This window comes from Trachinotus anak, unplaced genomic scaffold (assembly GCF_046630095.1).
Source record: "Trachinotus anak isolate AG129_WGS33_773 ecotype Australia unplaced genomic scaffold, CSIRO_AGI_Tana_v1 ptg000002l, whole genome shotgun sequence".
Lineage (NCBI taxonomy): Eukaryota > Metazoa > Chordata > Actinopteri > Carangiformes > Carangidae > Trachinotus > Trachinotus anak.
Genome location: NW_027273853.1, coordinates 14,907,065 through 14,926,347, shown reverse-complemented (window position 1 = coordinate 14,926,347; position 19,283 = coordinate 14,907,065). Strand labels below are relative to the sequence as shown.

Below are 19,283 nucleotides of genomic sequence, written 5' to 3'. Positions count from 1 at the left end.
TCTCTTTAACACAGGGCTCCACCACAGCAGCATGCTTTGGGATTCATGCATAAACATGAGCTGGCCTTTCAGCTCTCTCCTCACATAACCAATCTAAATCTAAATGAGCCCCCACTACAGATACACCAGCAGGCAATGACATTACACCCCCTCCCCAACCCCAGCCCAACCCCCTACTCTACTCCACTACCCCCAGCGACACATATACACCAGCAGGCAATAATTTCACGCCATCCCTCAAAGCCCCCCCACCACCTCCTCTCCACACAGACACTCATACCCCTTTTTGCCGCAACCCCACCAGCTGCACAGTACTCATTTGATTAAGAGGGGGAGGACAGGGAGAAGGAGAAATGGTGGGGGATCACTTTATCAGGATGACTTTCTAAGACGGTTATCATCAGCTCCGAAGCTATCTCAAGCCCTCTTCTGTGTTTACTTTGCTATTGTTCTCTCCACGTATGTTTGTCTGATCCCTGCACCCCCAATTTAAGACTGTTTCACGGTTATGTTTCCTGTTGTCATATCTCTGTAATGGGTAAATGAATGGTTTGCTGCATAAGAAAACAGAAAGCAGATACCAGTTTGTGCTTGAGAATGTGCCTGAATGAACACCCATTCCCGTGTTCATTTAACTTTTTCGTCTCTGGCAAGTTGTCCGCTGGAAAGTTTAACACAAAAAAGAACAAAATAATAAAATCCGCTCAACCAACCTACGCTGTGGTCTTTGAAATGTTGCATATGAAAATCTGCGTGTCCTAAATGTGCTGTAGTGTGCAATTTTCCTCCCCTCTCTCTCCCAGAGTCGTAAAACACATTATCATCATCAGCAGCAGCAGCAGGAGCAGCAGTGTAATTCATCCAAGGTCGTTAATATTCATCATATCATTTAGTCACAAAGGAAACTCATCTGGCTGAATGTCACAGATGTAATTAATGAAGTGACCCCAGAGGTCATGGCTCCATTCACCAAACACCTTCCACACACACAACCGTGTTACACACACACGGTTGCACATCAAACCCCTCCCAGCCACAGACACACACTACCATCGAACAAACAGCCTGGAATATGAGACACATAAAAGAGGAAGACACCCTGACATACCACAACATTCACAAAATGGCTTCTCTCAGTTACACCAAAGGGATGACACCAGAACGTGCACCAAAGCAGACTTTATTTAGCTCAGTGGAGTATGGGGAAGGAAAGGAAGAGAAACACACACCAGTAAAGGAGAACTGGGGGAAGGAGAGAATAGAGACACACTAAACCACTGGAGCAGGACATAAGGACAGGTGCACATCACAGGTATCTTTTTGGTCATCACTATGGCAACAACAAATCCAGAAAAAAATGAAAAGAATACTTTTACCTACAGTAAGGATAACAGAGTCCCTTCACCATAGAGGACCTCAATATGTACATCTTACAGTCACTAAGATCAAGAGAATATGAGAGAAATGAAATTTAAAATAATCAGTATACAAAAAACTGCCTTTGTGGTATTTGGAATGCACATTTCTGTACAGAAGAAAGCTCATTGGTATTGTCGTAAACATTGGTTAGTTTAAGAACAAAACATGACAGAGTTATCAGTCAGTCCACATCCTTTGGAAGATTGGCTGTGATGTCAGTCTGAGTTCAGCAAAGCTGTTTTAGCTGGACAAATGGACTAGAGACATTGCAACACAGAAAGACTGACACCATACCAGTGGAAGGTTTGGGGCAGAACTCCTTCAAATAGCTATGCAGTATCTCCATAAGTACTGAGAAATGACTACCCCAAGCAGGTTTATCTGAAACTAGAAGGTTGAAAAAATATTTCTGGTATTACGAAAGCCATTTTTATCTTCTGTGTAGGGGTAATTAACAGGATACTGAGAACAAACTTGATGGAATTGAGCCCCACATATCCATTTGTTTTCAACAGAATAACAGAGGAGCAATTTATCAACAGCATCACAGGTATCATTACAGTTTGTAGTCATTAAAGCCTAGTGGTAAAGCGATCAGAGCATGCATCTTTCTACAGTATCATTAGAAACTACAGTACATTAGCAGCAAACTGGACATCCTTAAGGGCTGAAGTTCAACACTATGGTAAAAAAAGAAAGAAAAAATAAACTGCAATGTTTCTCAAGAGAAGTAAAACTCTTTAACCGCTATATTACAGACTGCCATGGCTCTAGTTTGGGGTTTTGGTTACAGTCTCCAGTGTGCTTATGAGAGGCAGAAAACAGTAGCTTAGATATAGGGACTCCTTCCTTCTTTAAAAACAGCAGTACATCGTCAAGTAAACAGTAGCGCTTATTTTTGTAGGTCATATGGTTAAAGTATTATCACGTCTTTGGATTTTTGTCTTAAAGCATTAATTATTGTTTAGCTATTATTGTTATATTATCATTATTACAGTTAGAATAATGACTGGTTGCAAATGAACAGAGGAAGAAAGGTAAAGAGAAAAAGAGGAGAGCAAGTAGGGAGGGAGAAAGAGGGAAAATAAATTAAGTGTACAAAAATAACATCAATAACATCCAAAGTTTTCTCAGCTTTGCGCAGTAGCTCCCCATCTGTAAGGGGAAAGAGAGCTAATGTCTCAAACATCCAATGAAGTCTTGAGTCAACCATACAAAAGCTAAATACTGTACATTTACCCCTCACACTATTAAACACTTTAGTTTCATAAGGTTTTTGTAACAATCTATTACTCAAAGGTGAAAAGCTCAGATCTTTGAAATACAGAGATGTTTTCGTAGATATCTTTTAATACTTAGTCCGAGGTTAAACCATGTTTTTTCTGTTTTAAAAACAGAAAAATACAGTATTAAGATCACATTTGAAGCGGAGCCATGTTGAGCTGTTGACCTGAGCATAGAAAGCTTTACATTAATCACATAACATTGGTAAGCCATTGGTATATTCAAATAGAACGGAAAGGCAGTAAGTCACCTCGCCTGAACATATCAAAGCTGTCATAATCTTTTCATAATCATGACACTATTATATCGAAGCAAGACAGTTTATCTCAATCCATAAGATTTATATTAAGAAACTATTACTAAACACACACAATGTAAATTTGAGTTTGGTTAAAGTTTTCATATACAGCATAATGGTTGAGTGCTATAAAAAATAGTTTGACCCTCTCAGGACAAACTGGCCTTTACGTTCTGTGCTATTTGGGCTGTTATCCACTAAAGGAACATAGAAGGTGTACATGTACAACAGAAGACTCATCATTGGCTTGTGGAGGGTGAAGCTGCATCCTAGCACCTCAAGTCTATTGGTACTCGGTTTACCTATGCCAGCTGCAGATCTCACCCCTTCACCATACAGACGTCAGCTCTGCAGTTTGTTATTGAAAACAAACATGTTGAAACTAAATCCACAGACATGTAAAATTTTGGTTACGAGCTTTGGAATCTGAGTCAGTCTTAACAAAAGCTCTATGCGAATACCTCCGTCTATTTCAAGGATATTATTCCATTTTTCTTCTTCTTCTTCTTCTTCTTCTTCTTCTTCTTCCACTGTTAACTGCTTTGTTTTTCTTCAAGTTTATCATCTTTTGGAGCTCTCTATTTACACTAAAATCTCTTTGACAATTTTTTTCCAGTCTTGTGCAGACTGGCACTACATGCTACACAGCTAGTCATCTAGCACTGTCTGGTGGAGGGCCCACTGTGAGTCTGTCATGCAGACTGAGAGGTAGACTGCAGGTCTAGCTGGGCAGTGAGGTCACATACTTGGAGAATGCTCTTTGGCCTCTGTGGCATCTGGTTGGTTTTTATCAAGGTGGTGTTTGGTTGTAGTAAGGTGTCTGACGGAATAGGGAGAGGAGCTCTTTTCAACAAGAAAGGACAGACCGGGTAAAAGTTTTAAAGAACAATATGAAAAGAGGAAAGCTGTGGTAGAGAGGACTTGGTTTGGGATCTCTCCTACTTTCAGTTGAGAGAGTCTCTCTTTGGGCCACTGTGGCTCTGCATCTTTGGGGTGTTCAGGTTACAGGTTTGGCAGCAAAGTGGACAGGGTATAGGTTTAGAGATCAACAGCAGTTGCAGGAGGGGCTTTGGGGAAAACATAGTAGGAGGAAGCAAAGGGAACTTGGTCTGCCTCTTTAAGCTCTGTCTCTCTCCCCTGCCCCTGCGGACAGCTCGGCCTGTTCCCTCTCTGCAGAGTCAGAGCTCAGGCTCCTGGCCCTCTTCTCCTTGGCTCTGGCATTCTGGAACCACACCTGTAAAAACATGAATAAACATGAGCTATTATCCCTAAAAATGTAATTGTTTTGATTTGATAATTATTAATCTTTTAAAAATGCAGATGGAAGGCAGTCTTCAGTATTTGTAACATTTACCTGCACCACACGGTGAGGCAGTCCCAACTCCTGGCCCAGTGCCTCACACTCATGTCGGTTGGGTGTACGATGGCTTCTGTAGAAGTCTCTGAGCTGGAGTACCTGGAAGTGACTCATCTGTGTCCTTTGGCGCTGTTGCTGATGGTGGTGCTGCTGCAGACTTTGTGTCTCACCCCAATCTGAGCTTGGACCCCCAGATCCCTCAGGACTAGGAGACTCTTGGTCAGCCATACTGGAACCCTCCTCACATTGGTACTCATCATCATCTTCCTCATAGTCATCATCCTCCTCTGGGTTGTTCAGATCAGTGGTTGAAGACAAAGAGGTCACAGGTGGCTTCACAATTAACTCTTTGTTGTTGATGACATAAACAGGGTTTGGGATAGGGTTGGAGGAGATAGATGGGCCTGGTCTGTCCATGACAGAAGACATAGCCAACCCAATCTGCCCACTGGATCCATTACTCTGTGATAAGTTGTAGCCTGCTCTTTCTGCCTCTGCCCAGTGGCGTGACTTTATATGGGCATCCAGAGCACTCTTTACCTTGAACAAAGCCCTGCAGAATGGGCAACGCAGGTGGTTCAAACCCAAACTGAAGCTGGATCCTGGTCCCATTGACCGGAATTGTCCTTTTCTTTCTCTGGCTCGTGTATTCTGAAACCAGACCTGTGAAGGAAAACCCAAGATACACAACAGCATTATGTTATTTTCTCTGTCTTTGTCTCTGTTCTTTCCAAATAAAAAACATTTACATTTATTCAAACAAAAACAAACATCCATAAAGTACCTGAACCACACGTCTTGTTAGGCCCACATCTCGTGCAATGCTTTCCAGGACTCCCCTTGTTGGGTTTGAGTCCAAACTGTAGCGCTGATACAACACTTCAAGCTGTTCTGGAGTGATGGTGGTTCTCTGACGCTTATCCCTTCTGTGCTCCTCCTCAACCTCTCTACTACCCCTCTGGCCTTCAGAACTGGTCTCTGATATAAGCTTTGTACTCTGCTTCATAGGTGTCAGGGAACTTTGAGAGAGGCTAGTAAGGGTATTACTGGAGTGATCAGATAGTGTGTTCTTAATTTGTATACTGTTTAAGTGTGAAATCATGGGATGTGTGGGATTAGGGTGCATCTGGGACATGACGGCCCCTGAAAGCATTTGGCTGGCCATCAGGGTATGGTTGGGATGGAGCATCATGTAAGGCATGGTCCGGTCAGTGAAGCCAGAGTGGAGGAGTTGGACCTGGGACTGAGCTGCCAGGAGGTGCCTGGTCTGATGCTCCTGCCACAGCTGGAATGATGGTAAGGACACTGGACAGAGATTGCACTGGAACTGAGCCTGGGTTTGGAGTTGGAGCTGGTTTTGTGGCTGGGTTTCAATAGATAGACTAGAGTTGGCATCAGGTAGCCGCATGTGGCTTGTTTCAGAGTCTGGAGCAGAAGGGAGGCTGGGTGATCGCTCAGCAGACTTTTCAAGAGCTTGATCAGAGGGAGGACTGAGCATATGCCCCTGCCTGGAATGAGACATAGACTGGATGGTTGGTACTGTTTTTTGTGAAGAGGAGGAAGAGCAAGGCTGAGATCTTTCTGGAGTACTTTCTCGCTGCTTGGGGTCAGGTTGTGAAGAGGACCCTGTTTTCATAGCCAGAACAATTTCCTTATGCTGGATGTCTGCATCTGAAATTCCATCTAGGGTTTGAACAAAAGCTGGGCTCTTGTCAGCCTGAGGAGAGACAGTTTTATCCTCTGTTTTCCTGGTTACAGGTGTTGGTTCACCTTTGGCTGTTACATGTTCATTTTCTGTTAAGTGGGTGGAGGAATCAAGGACAGGTGAGTCAGGTTGGGTGTAATACTCGTAAGTCAGATCCATGGAGTTTTCATTTTGAGAGTCACCCTGTCCTTCATCCCCATAACTGTTATCCTCATTATCATCATCATTCTTGAAGCAGCCATTTCTCTGTCTGTGTATGCGGTCAAGCTGGTTCTTCCCCTCTATTCCATCGTCTGTACCCCGGTCTTGATTTTTGCGGGCTCTCTGTCTAGCATTTTGGAACCATACCACAATGACTCTGTTAGGGAGAGACAACAGAGCAGACAATCTGTCATATTCTTCCTCTCTGGGGTAGGGAGTGGCCTCAAACACCCCCTGCAGAGTCTCCAGCTGTTGCTCCGTGAAGCGGGTTCGGGAAGAGCGCCGACCCCTATGGGCCTCTCCTCTCTGGAGGTCTGCTGTCTGGGGCTGTGGGGAGATGTTGGCTGGGAGGCCTGGGGACAGTGAACATGGGGAAAGTGTCAGAGCTTGGTTTTGCGCTACTTCCTCTCTGCACTCCTCCAGGGCTGTGGTTGGGGGGTTATTAAAATTGTAAGGGGAATCCTTGTCCCGCTGGCGCTCTTTAAATAGGGTGTTGCGGAACCAGTGTTTGATAACTTTGTGAGGCAAACCAGACAGAGCAGACATCTTGTTGATCTCTTCATCACTGGGGAGGCTGTTAATATCAAAGTGCCTTCTCAGAACAGCTAGTTGCTCCTCAGAGATTCGTGTTCTGGTTCTCTTACCCTGCTGCTGTTCAAGTATTGTTGGGCTGACTTGGGGTTGCTGTCCTGTTTGGATGGGGCTGGGTTGAGATGGTTGACCCAGCAATGTAGCGTTTAGCTGTGGAGGCTGATTTAGCAAAGCTGGGCTGAGCTGGGGTTGCTGGGCTAGCAAAGCTGGACTAAGCTGAGGTGGTTGCCCAAGCAGTGCTGGCTGAAGTTGAGATTGGTAGAGTTTTGCCAGCTCAGGGTTCACACCAGAGTCTAACCAAGGTTGGGACTGGAGAGCCACAGACTGCATCACAACTGGAGAGAGGAGAGGGAGCTCCATGGGAAAAGGAATGGGTGGTAGGGGAAGCTTAGGTAAAGGCAGTGGGGGTAGAGAAAGCTGGGGCAAGGGCAGAGAGAGCATAGGTATTTTAGGTAAGGGAACAGGTATGGACTTAGCTGGGGATGTGGTTTGAGAAGTAGCTGAAGCAGATGTGCCTGGAATGGGTGGCTCCTGTTGTGGAAATTCTTGAGGTCGCAAAGGAGATGGAGGAGAGGAAACTGCAGGGTAACTTGGTGTCAGGTCTGTCGCTGTAGTGCATGTTTTGGTTACAGGATCTGAAACTGAGGGTACAGGTGAAGGTGCAAGGGTTTTAACTTGAGGCTTAACCGGCTCCGGTGCCGCTTCTGACTCTGAGGATGTGACTTGGGCTGAGGCTGCAACTTGGGGGCAAGTTGCTGAATCCTCCCCAGATTTAGGCTGTGTGAGGGGGTACATCTGGTCATACTGCAGCCTGTAATTTCTAGAAAACTTCTCCAGTGCAGCAGTAGGAAACAACATCCTGTGAATGTACTCCTGGTGGCTTTTTAAAATCAAGGCATCTGAAAAAAGCTTGCCACAGTCTTTACATTTTTCTGCTCCTCCACAGCATCTTTTTTCATTGTTTGCTGATTCCTCATCGTTGTTCTGCTTTTCCTCTGGCAGCAAGCTCTCTCTTTCTCGATTGCCTTCTACTCTTCTGGTATCGTCTGGTTCACTGAGCTCATCTCTTTCCTCCTCTAAGCTCACCTCCATCTTGTCGAGATCAGAACACTTTTGTTTATCAGGCATCATTTGAGTTGCTATCTGCTGCTGGTGCCTGTGTTTACTTTGTATATATTGCAGTGCCAACTCATAGCCATAACTTTGCAGTAGGGCTCTAAGAGGCTCCCCATTTGCAGCAGCATAGGGAACTCTGGGAGGAGGACACTGCAATCCAAGAAGATTAAATGAGGAATCAGTTTCCTCCTTTTGACTCCCCTTTTTAACCGTAGGAACATGCATTTCTTCTTTTTCCTCCTCAAGACAAGAATTGCTATGTTCTCTCTCAGTCTGGTCAATGGAGGATCCACTGCAGACTGCTTCAGCCTTGGCTTCACACTGCACATGATCCTTCCGAGCAGCTGAGTTTGAACTTTGCCTCTGGGTTTGTTTCTCATCAGTTTGAGGTGGGGACTCACTTTTTGCCTCTGCCTTAACCTGTTCTTTTGGGATAGAGCTGGCAGATATTAACTGACCAAGTTCTGGGCTCATGTCAAGGTTCATGTCTCCCGACAAGTAAAAAGGCAGAAGAAGTTGTTGCTGCAGAGAGAGCAGGTTGTCTGGAGCCAGGGGGAAGTGTTGTTTAAGGAGATTCTCTGTCCCTAAGGGAAGGTGCTGTATCACTTGGGACTGGAGCAGAGCTGTGTGCTGCTGTAACTGAGCTTGGGCCTGAGCCTGAGCCTGGGCTAACTGCTGCTGCTGTATTAGCAATAGCTGGTTTCGTGACGCTAGAAGTTCTGCTACTCTCCTTTTAGCCTGCTGGCTGTCAGTTTGGTTAGAGTTGGTTGGCTTGGTGTCAGCTGCTAAGCCAGGGCCTAGCAGTGAAGAGGCTGAAGAGCTTGCTACATCTGGCCTCTTGGTGAAAGGCAAATTCTTGGATATTTCCTCTCTCGTGGCTGCAGGCTGAGTAGCACTAGTGGGGACTGTGACTGGAGCAGTTACACTAGATGCTGGGGTTTGGGGAGCTGAGTTCTGGGCAGCACGAGCTCTAGTCTGATGAAGGACAGAGCGAAGATGTATGTCCAGTGTGGAGCTCTGGCTATAGCCCACTCCACAAAGTCTGCAGCGGTAGGGTCTAGGATCTGGGCCACGGGGAGCCTCGGGGGGAGCGACACCTGTGCCAGAGTCCTGCAGGGCTCGTCTGGCCCGGTGAAGATGGGACACAGAGTTAAAATGGACCAGAAGAATGGTTTTCTGAGTAAAAGATTCTGAACATATGGTGCATTTATATGGCCTGGATGGATCCAGATAGCGGTCCATTGTGGGATTTGAACTCTTTTTGACAAGAGAGCTTGAACTAGGTTCTGATATCATCTCCTCATGTGGCCGTTTTTCTGGGTCGGTTAAATCCTCCTCACCTCCATCAACTTCAGCAACCACATTCTTCTCTTTAATTTTAACTTGGTCTTTTTGTTCCTCCTTTCCCTCCATACCTAGTGCTTCTTCCTCTACCTCTTCATCCTCACCCTCTCCTGCCTCTTGACCCACTTGAGGTGATAAACTAAACTCTTGTTGAACTGAACTCTTATTATGCTCCATGTATTGAGCAGTATGAGGCAGTAAGAGTGTATTCTGCACTTGTGTGTTGTCCAGCTGTGAGTGTGTGTTCTGCATGTGTCTCTGCAGGGCCTCCTGACTGCGACACTGTCTAGAACAGAGGGGGCACTCTGTCGCCGCCCTCATGGCATGGTACTGCCAGTGCAGCTGGAGCTTCTCCTGAGTGGGGAACGCCAGGCTGCACCTGCTGCAACGGAACCGGTAACCATGGCGATCAGAAAGGGAAGGGGGATCGCTAGGTGGGGAGGTGGGTGGTGAGGAGGAGGGGATCTGAGTCGGGGACTGAGGAGCCAGTCTCCCATTGGAAGGGTGCGTGGTGTTGTCTTCTAGGGGTGGGGTAAGTAGAGCTGTGACATCTTTGGGTGCGGCTACATCTCCCTCAGTGTTTGTCACTGAAATGCCTGCAAAATACACAGAAATAGTGACTGTGAATATAAAATTATTTTTCAGTCACACAAAGCCAACAAGACCGTATGTCTGAATCGAATAAACACGGCATAGTTTGGTACCTAGATGTGGTCAGTTTTACCATACATGTTACACCAACCTTTGTTTTTCTGTGAATCAACAGAGGAAATGGAATCAGCAGTATGGGAACAATTTGCGTTGTTATTCTTGGCGGTTTTATTTTTCTCAGTATCATCTGTGCATGAGTCTGTCTGTAGTTCTGTCTCCAGCTGAGGCTGCGGTTGTTCCATGGATGTTGTGACCTGAAAGAAAGAAAAGGTAACGGTCTGTCAGTTTTGGTCTTCTTGGTGTCTTTCTTTCCTCTCTTATTTTTATTTTATTGTAGTTACACTCAGTGTTGTTTTATCAATTCAGAAGAAAAGAAATATGAGATATTACCATATTTTTTTAATCCAACATTATGAATAAAACATGTTTAATTGTACAGCATAATAGCAAGCAAATATCAAGATGTATAAACATGCAGTGCCTGCACTCCCTGTCCTAATATCATAAAACATTAAAGCATGAATCTGTAAGTGTATCGTTACATCTTGCACTTGCCTGCACAGCAGTACAGGCAGCTAGGCACATCAATTTGGCAATAAGTGTATATGGTTGAGATATGTGGGTTTGCCCTTCAGCTCCTACGATACCCTCCAACATGCCCCAAGGGTTTAATAAAACTTTACTGAGGTGAATAATGAATTTATTTAAAATCATTCTTCATATAGAAAACCTCCATCTCCACTGCTTCAAGCACTGAGCGCAAATACTATATCTATGTGAACAGTGAGCTACCCTAAGGAAAGGACGGACAACCAAAGATGAGATTTACATGACAAGAGTTTTCTCTGCATAACAGCTTAATAAGAGAGAAAGAGAGGGACAACCACACACACGCACGCACGCACACACACACACACACACACACACACACACACACACACTGCAGAGAAAACTGAAGGTCAGGCTTAATCTAGAGACCGTAATTGGAAAGCAAGGTACATAATGGCCATCATCACCTCAGTCTGAATTAATGAACCTCAATTACTATCAGAGAGAGTGAGGGAGGGGAAGGAGGGAGGATGATGGTGGTGGTGGTGGTGGTGTGGGGAGTGGGGGGCTAAGGGGTGTCGAATATGAAAAAGAGAGAGAGCAGGAAGAGGGAGGGAGGAAGTATGGGGCAATGAACAAAAAAAAACTGCTTTAGAGAGAGTGCGAGTAAGGGAGGGGTAACGCATAAGAAATTGAGTGAGAGCTTGGCAAAGGCAGAAAGGGAGGGGCAGGGACAGAGATTGCAGAATAGGAATGATAGGAGTAGCTGGAGGGGGAGGGAGGGACAGCAGAGGGGAGAAAGGGTGAAAAGCAGTCAGTGAAGTGGAGGCGAAGAGAGCAAGAGACAAAGGCCACTTAGCATACGGGCCAGGGAGATGGAGGATGGTGATGTGGATAGATGACCAGTCTTTGTTAGTTGGAGAGAGACAGTAAAAAGCATGGGGGCCCCTTTTTAGCTTGACTGCACTTCTGGTAATAGAGGGCTACTTAAACATGCATTATAGAAAGACTGGCTTTTCCCTCACTCACTCAGTCAAACCCTCTCTCTTCCACTCTAAAAGACGCACATACACATACACACAGAATGTGCGGCTGCATCAAAGATGATAGCGAGGAGCTACTTAAACATGCATTAAAAAAAAGCACTGCCTTTCTCTCTGGTGCCTTCTTAATGGAATTGTCTCCCTACATTTCACTCTCCCCCATCCCCCCATGGCTTTGCCTTCTCATTATTATTTTTTTTTTTTTGGGCTTCCTGATGAATGCAAATACAACAAATACACACTTGCATACACTTACTGCGCTGATGAGCTTGTCCACGCAGTCTTGCGCTACGCTGTGCACATGTGTGAGATGCTGTCGAAGGTGTGTGTATGGGAGTTTAACCTGGCACAAAGGGCACTGGACAGTCTAAGCCAAAAGAGAAGAGAGAGAAGTGAGAGAAACAATCAGTGTTCTCATTAGAAAGCAGCAAGCGAGCATAGGTGTGCTTCAGTTTGTGCGATCACACATGCAGCCACCATGTCGTCTGATCCAGAACTGCATTTATCATGCCCACTGTTACATTTTATTTACACGGACGTGCTATGTCCATTATTAAAATGTGTGTCAGCTGCTCACCTGCTGGTTCTCATTTTGCTGGTGTATTCTAGGGCGTTTGGTTGAGATGGAGTTTTCCATTTCCCCGCATTCAGAGGATGGACGCTTGGCTGAGGGCAATGACTCCCTCTTTTCTCTTTCTTCCCCCCAAGTTTCTTCTTCAAGTAAAAAATTACATGGACACGTAAATAGATTTATATGCGCTATGTATGTAACATCGTATATTATCACACTATCAATGGAGTCATATGTTGTAGTATGTAGTATGTTGTGACTTATTTTGCATGTAAAAGCAGACATACCTGTCTCCTCAGAAATCTGCTTCGTCCCCAAGTTGCATGTGTCTTTGGTTGTTTCCAAAGGACCAGTGGTGGTCTCACTGGAAGTTTCCATATCCTCACTGAGTTCTCCTGGGAGGGGACAACACAGATACTTAGGTTATGCAAACATAGTACTTCATACAGGCTAATTGTAGTTTTCCTCCAGATAGCATCCTTCAAAAAGACCAATGTCTTTGGACCACACCTCACTCTTCCTTGCCTGCATACACTATTGATCAGGTATTGATTCTCCATTAGATTCTCCTCAGAGGTGGAGTAGAGGTAATATGGACTTACAACACATCAGTTCCTCTCAATAAGTCTTAATCCACGCTGAGACAAATCACAGGATAGACTTCATTTACAAATGAAGTGTTGAACTACTCATTTTGTATGTTGGGAGTCAGCGGTTCAAGCACTCCAGACAATGTAAATTCAGTGTTTTATTTTGTGCAGACTGGCAACTGGCCTCCACCTCCGCCCATTCTTGTCCAGGCGATTTGTATTGGTTCATTGATTAGCAGGTGCTAGTTAGCTGTTGTCAGGGGCGATTGGAGATATAACAAGGATGTGTATTGACTTATCAATTTACTCAATCAATATCTCAGCAACAGTCATTACTTATTTTCTCACTCTTTTCATCTTAACCTCCTCTCTCCTCCTCTGCTGCTGCTCTGATATCAGCCAGCATATTCAACATGAAGTCAAATACACCTACACAGTTCGTATTCTCACCTGTTACACCATCAGCGCTTTTCCTGATGGTAAAAATGGCTGCCAGCTCCTCTCCACCCATTGGCTGCAGCTGTAGTAGCCCTTCCCTCTGCTGATGGGTTGGGGTTTGACTGTGTTTCAGTACTTGGAGTTTAGAAGAGGAGGAGTGGTTGCATAGGAGACAATGGAACAGCCACGAACCTCCATCGACCTCACCATCATACTGCTGCAGGAACTGAAGACATGAGGTGGAAAGGAGAGAATGCATGAAAATTATTATGGTTGGATAACGTAGCGCACATTTGCTATGATTATCATGGGGCCTAAGCTTAATTTTGAGAATGTACTGACTCGGTAAACACGGAAGCTGGCTTCATGGTGTGAACTCAGGGAATGTCCTCGTAGCTTCTCCAAACTGCTGGTCACATAGTCACACAGGTTGCACCTCAGCTGGACGGGGTTGCCCTTAGCAATCAAGGCAGCTCCCTCCTGACCCCTGTCTCCGCCCTCCTGGAGGTGAGCAGTAAGCTGGTACCGGGTGCGGTGTCTGTCAGTCTGGCAGTGCAGGGAGAAGTTAGCCCTCAGCGGGGTGGTGTAGCCGCACAGTCTGCAGTGGCAGCCACCAGCGACAAGGGAGCACCACTCAGACTGGGGTAAGGAGCGAGGGGTGTTCAGGTGCTGCTCAACAGACTCCAAGCTGTCCGATGAAAAACAGGAGCAGACAAGGCATTGGAACACGCCCTGAGAGAGCGGTCCAGTGGGGGACAGAGATGGGGCTGGAGGGGGCGAGGGGGAGGGAGAGGGAGAAGGAGTCAGCGTAGACCCAAGGGTGACTGGCTGTTCTGCGACTTGTTGACTGGTTAGTCGCATGTTCAAGGTGAGCTCAGCACCTAAAACAAAGAGAGAAACCCTGTGAGAATTTAAACATTTTTTAATTTCACACTGGAAGACAGCAAAAGGTGTGATGGATCACTCACCTGCGTTTTGTAGGTGTTTAAACTGTGGTGCAAGGCTTCTGCAGTGAGACAGATAGTAACCTCTCTGGAGCCGTAGCATGTTATGTGTGTGTTTCTCGCTGGTGGTGTGTATGCGCAGGTTACGGGCAATGCTGGTCTCATAGTCGCACACATCACACCGCCACCGCTTACCATGAGATTGAGAGTGGGCCGGTGGAGTGAGCTTGGCGGGCTGGGTAGCAGGCGTGGGAATAGAGAGCGGGAGCTTGTACACTGGCTCATCCACGGTGTGGCCGTTGGAGGAGCTGCTGTTGTTGGTAATGTGAGAAGTGTGCATCTGACCATTCGAGTGCCCCCCATTTTGAACATTATTAAGATGTTTATCCGACTGCATGTGTATGCTGAGGTTGCCTTTCGATGAGGTAGCATAGTCACACACCTCACAGCGGTACGGCTTGTAGCCACAGGCATAGGTTTCACCACGGGCCAAGCGAGGATGGGGTTTCCCCGAACTGCAGTATCCACACACACCTCGTGCTGCACCGCCACACACACACTTTCCCCCAGAGGAGCCACACACACACTGGCCTCCCGTCTCCGGATGTTTCTCTTTCATGTGGACTTGCAGTGTATGCTGAGACTTGTAGTGCCAGTTACACTTGGGGCATTTCAGGGTCTTACAGGAATTGCGTGAGTGCATTATGGTCATGTGACTAGTCAGTGAATTAGGAGAGAGGTCTTGGTTGAGGTTTTTAAGGACAGCTTCTTTCTGTTCTCCTTCTTTGTCTCTCTCGTCATCCATCTCTGTGTCTTGCTGGCTGTCATTTGGTTCTGGAGCTTTGGCACCATCTCCATTGGAAATGGAAGAGTGAGAAACCCCTGCCGGCCCGTCATCCTCAGCAGGCGTTCTGGCAGGCTCTGTACCTGCCAGTGGAAAAGCCAGAGTAGACTGCTGGGATTTAAAGCTCTGAGGAAACCCAGAAATCCAGCCCTGATCTCCCTTAATGTCTTTTACCTCTGTCTCGCTCAGCAGGGCAGAAGAGGAGGACGGGCTAGTGAAGTGCTTTGGAGAGGTGGAAAGAAAAGGGGAGGGCTTTGGAGAGGTGGAAGGAGTGGGGGAGGGCTTTGGAGAGGCGGCTATTTTGCTGTCATGTGTGCCACTGGCCTTTGCAGTGCTGGAAGAAGAGCTGTGCTGGCTCTGTTGAGGTAATAAAGAACATTTGGATTTGGTTTGGCTTTGGTTTGAGATGGCCTCCTCCTCTTCCTTCTCCTCCTCTCCGCCTCTGCTGCTAAGGGCTGCTGGGAGGCCCCCTGTAACTGATGCCTCTCCCACACCTGCATGCACCTCCCCTTCTTCCTTCCTTTGCCCTGACAAATATCCCTCCCCGTAGTCTTCCTTTACCCCCTGCTTTTGACATACTCCATTCTCCTGTGAATGCCGGCCTCCTTCTTTCTGCTCGCCTCCTTGGGTCTCTTCTCTAGCCTGGGACCCCTCTGCGCCCTCCTCCCCCTGCTGAGGCAGGGTCAGGGGCTCTTTGGCAGGGGCCATGGCTGAGGTATGAGAGGATGACCCCTGCTCAGGAATGACCGCCAGGGTCAGGAGAGGAAGAGATAAAGCCTGGGGACTGAGGTCAGCATCTCTCTCCTCTCCTCCCCCTCCATCCCCTCCTCCTCCCTCACCGCTGTCCATACCAGAGGCTACAGCTGCCACGCATTACTATCCCACCTGTGTGTTTCAGATACAGAGTAAGAGAAGAAGAGAGAAGGACAGACAGAGACAGAAGAAAAGGGGAGAAAAAAATGAAATACATGAGTCATGTAAATAATATTGCATAACAGTGGAGGCCATTGATTAGAGTCCCTGGATAGCATCTGTTCAATACAGCCTTCACAGCGCGCAATACAGAGGCTGGTTACTCAGGGGTTAGCGTTAGCCCTTAATGGGAAAATCAATAGCGTGAGCACTAAACTAGGTAGAGGAATGCGGGTAAAGGCTACGCAGGAGGTCTATAATATTCCTCAGGGGATAGGATTAAATAAAGAACTGAATGCTTGTGAGCTAAAAGGCTTCCACTAAATTGCCACACTTAGATAAAAGCGGATAAAAGAACAGTTTTTAAAGCCAGTGTATCAGTCTCTACATCTTCCGCTGCGCATTAGTACAGAGATATTATGTGAGGCACAAGCCATTTTATAACACATACTGCAAACACAAGGGGTGGACACAATGCAATAAACACCTGTATAACCTATTTTAGTCCAAAATACAACAAATACTTGTGAAGCCTTTTTGTTTAGATTTCAGACATGCATTGAAAATTTGTTGTAATTTTGAGGCAATGTTTCAGAGCAGTACATTATATTTTGGCTTGTCCACATTGTATGTGTGTAATATTGTGTCATGGTAAACACACCCATATGCATAATCAGTAATGCAATAATGTATATTATGTGCATTTAAAAACAAACTGTTTAAAGTAAAGTTTAAAAATCTGTATCATGTTAAAACTGCACTTCCTTGGCTTTTGAAATCATTCAGTTTTTCATGACACTAGCAAGTGGCGGGGACGTTTTATCAGACACAAATGATTAAAAGCATTCCAGTAAATCACAACATTTTCAAAAACTGAGCAAAAAGCTTTCACAAAGATTCTCAATCATCAGCACAATCATCCATCACTACAGAGGCTTCCTCAAAAACAAACAAAAAAATGAATCGGGCCTCTGCTCCTCTTCAGTTTCTGACTGACAGATGGATGCCAGATGAGACTGATACATCTCTCTTACCCTGTGTGTGTCCCACAATCTCATTACTGACCTTTTTTTAATCAAGGAGAGACCTTAATGTACCCTTTCACCTTCTCCTTCAACCAACCCCCTCCTCCTCCTTCAACACCCTCTCCCTCTCTCCTGTAGCCATCCCCCTCTCTCCCCTCTCTGCAGCTTAAAGATATATGGCTCATATCGGCACACTGATAGTGCTTTAATGTACTGTGTTTATGTCACAGGCCACAGACCCTTGCCCACTGCAGCTGTCCACTGTCCTGCCAGAGAGCGCTGAGGGGCTGGGCCTGCCTGCCAGCAGCTGAGAACAGTCTCTAATCTGATAAAGATTTTCATTTACACTGCAATCAATAACCTGGGTCTATCGGCAATGTAACTATTTATACAAGCATTCCTGGCTCTCTATTGATCACAAGTGCGGGAAACCATCATTTAACAACGTGTGTGTGTACATCCATGTGTGTCATCCTAATGTGTGTGTACATCCTGTTGTGCACCCACAAACTGATTCTGATCATGTCAAATTAAGCACTCACACACAGAGCACCTGGAATTTAACATGCATATTAGAGGCGTTTGAAAATATGAAAGCACAACACATTATTTATCAGGCGTGAATACTATTGATTTTAAAATCATGTCCACATGAAATAATGTCCAAATATCTTATTTTAAAAAAAAGTGCGTTCCCTGTACCCCTATCTTAAGACGGCGTGTGTGTGTGTGTGTGTGTGTGTGTGTGTGTGTGTGTGTGTGTGTGTGTGTGTGTGTGTGTTAAGAAGAGACAGAAAGGAGAGACAGGGTTGTGAAGGGGAGGGAGAAAGAGATAGAGAGAAGAGTTGTGACGATAGGCTACTTTAGGAAAATGCATTTTGTTTGTCTTTGTCGGACTCGGATCAACACAGCTGGACATTGACAGATACTATTTTTGAACGCAGTCTCGTTGGGGACCCAGTGGACCGCATGCAGCCAACTCCAGCGCCAAGGTAATAGCACCGAGCTGTATTTTTTGCACTATTCCGGGGGCACAGACAGTCGCGGGGCTGTTTGACAATACAGCGACTTGAATAGTTCACTCCCCGTCTCTGTCTGGCTTGTGTCAAACCACTGACCAACATTCAGCCTCCAGACTACTTCGGCCTTTGTTTACAGTGGACCGCACCGTAGGCTACCGATTCAGCGACACCAAGAGTGATCGCTTTCGGAATCCAGTAACAGGTGACTCATGGCACTAAAACACACCAACAACAGCTCGATTTCGTAGGAATTACAGGCTGCACTGACCAAACACCCCCTCCTCCCCACCGCCGGGCTGCTTCCTCCCCTGCTCTTTTTCAATATCGTAAACAAATGGCACACTTACATTTCTGCAGCGGCTCTGGCACAAAGCTCCGTACGCTGGATGTGTAGTAGTCCAGAAAACAATCGTATAGAGAGCCCACTCATTCCTTATGAATGATCCTCTGCGTTTAAACGGAGCCAGGAGGAAGGAAGAAAAAAAAAAAAACGGGGAGAGGGAGAGAGAGCAGCGGGGTCCAAGTTGTTACCAAACAACAGTGTAATTAAAGCTACATATAGGCTGTAGTAAACAGGCGATGGGGGACGGAGGGGTTTGTGCGAGCTCCAGAGGTAGAATGAGTTCTGATCACTGTGGGGGGAAAAACACTTGGCTCTTTATTCCTGCTAATTAGTTTCCTTCAAAAAATGGCTGAGATTACGCCCAGTGCGCATGTGCGTAATTGCGCAGACACCGCTAATTAGCCCGTTTGGATCAATAGGATTCCGCGAGAGAAAGAGAGAGAGAGAGAGAGAGAGGGGTAGGGGGGGGGGGGGGGGACGGAGGGGGAGAGCCTACCGGGGACGCGTAGAGGAAACAAGGAGAACAGGAAAATATTTTAAAAAGTACGAGAAATTGTGGCTAAAACGTCGAGTTTTATTAACAGAAATTGAAAATATGATTAGAAAACTACAGTAATGCATTTAAATAGATTTTAAGACAAATACTCGCTTCTCTAAAAAAAAAAAATATAGAGAGGACACAATATCGCAGAAAAAAAAAAATCTAGTTACAAAAAAAAGACATACCACCAAGCACACCGTCGAAATAAAGTTAGTACTGACGATGATTCCTATTTTTTAGAGGAATATTGTTATGCCAGAAAATCTGCCACAAAATGCGACACCACCGTGATTCACAGACACACCGCAAGGCCCCGGAGAATTATTTTAGAAATATCATATTGATCTTTTATTTGAATGCATGGGTCAGACACTCAAATGCGGGGTCATGCATTAGCCTATGTCTTAGACTGAAATTGCACTACGTTTGATGGACTATCGAAATATCTGTGATAACTTGCTGCGGAAAAGTTGTTGCCCAGTATTCGTCAGATTT

At 45.8% G+C, this 19,283-nt stretch overlaps 1 protein-coding gene across 2 annotated transcripts; it reads right to left on the bottom strand.

Annotated features, from left to right (window-relative positions):
* Window positions 1-1,164: 1,164 nt before the first annotated feature.
* LOC139634192 (zinc finger homeobox protein 3-like) lies at window positions 1,165-18,565 on the bottom strand. 2 transcript variants are annotated; one of them, XM_071500510.1, is made up of 11 exons: window positions 18,252-18,565; window positions 14,126-15,830; window positions 13,500-14,038; window positions 13,170-13,383; window positions 12,417-12,524; window positions 12,136-12,272; window positions 11,815-11,925; window positions 10,058-10,220; window positions 5,143-9,911; window positions 4,356-5,021; window positions 1,165-4,235 (listed from the first exon to the last, which is right to left on the bottom strand). In XM_071500510.1, exons 2-11 carry the CDS (start codon window positions 15,792-15,794, stop codon window positions 4,119-4,121), a joined length of 8,493 nt encoding a protein of 2,830 aa, XP_071356611.1. In that variant the 5' UTR covers window positions 15,795-15,830; window positions 18,252-18,565; the 3' UTR covers window positions 1,165-4,118. The 2 variants fall into 2 exon arrangements, with proteins under 2 accessions (XP_071356611.1, XP_071356616.1); XM_071500515.1 differs by having other exon boundaries at window positions 12,136-12,269.
* Window positions 18,566-19,283: the final 718 nt, after the last annotated feature.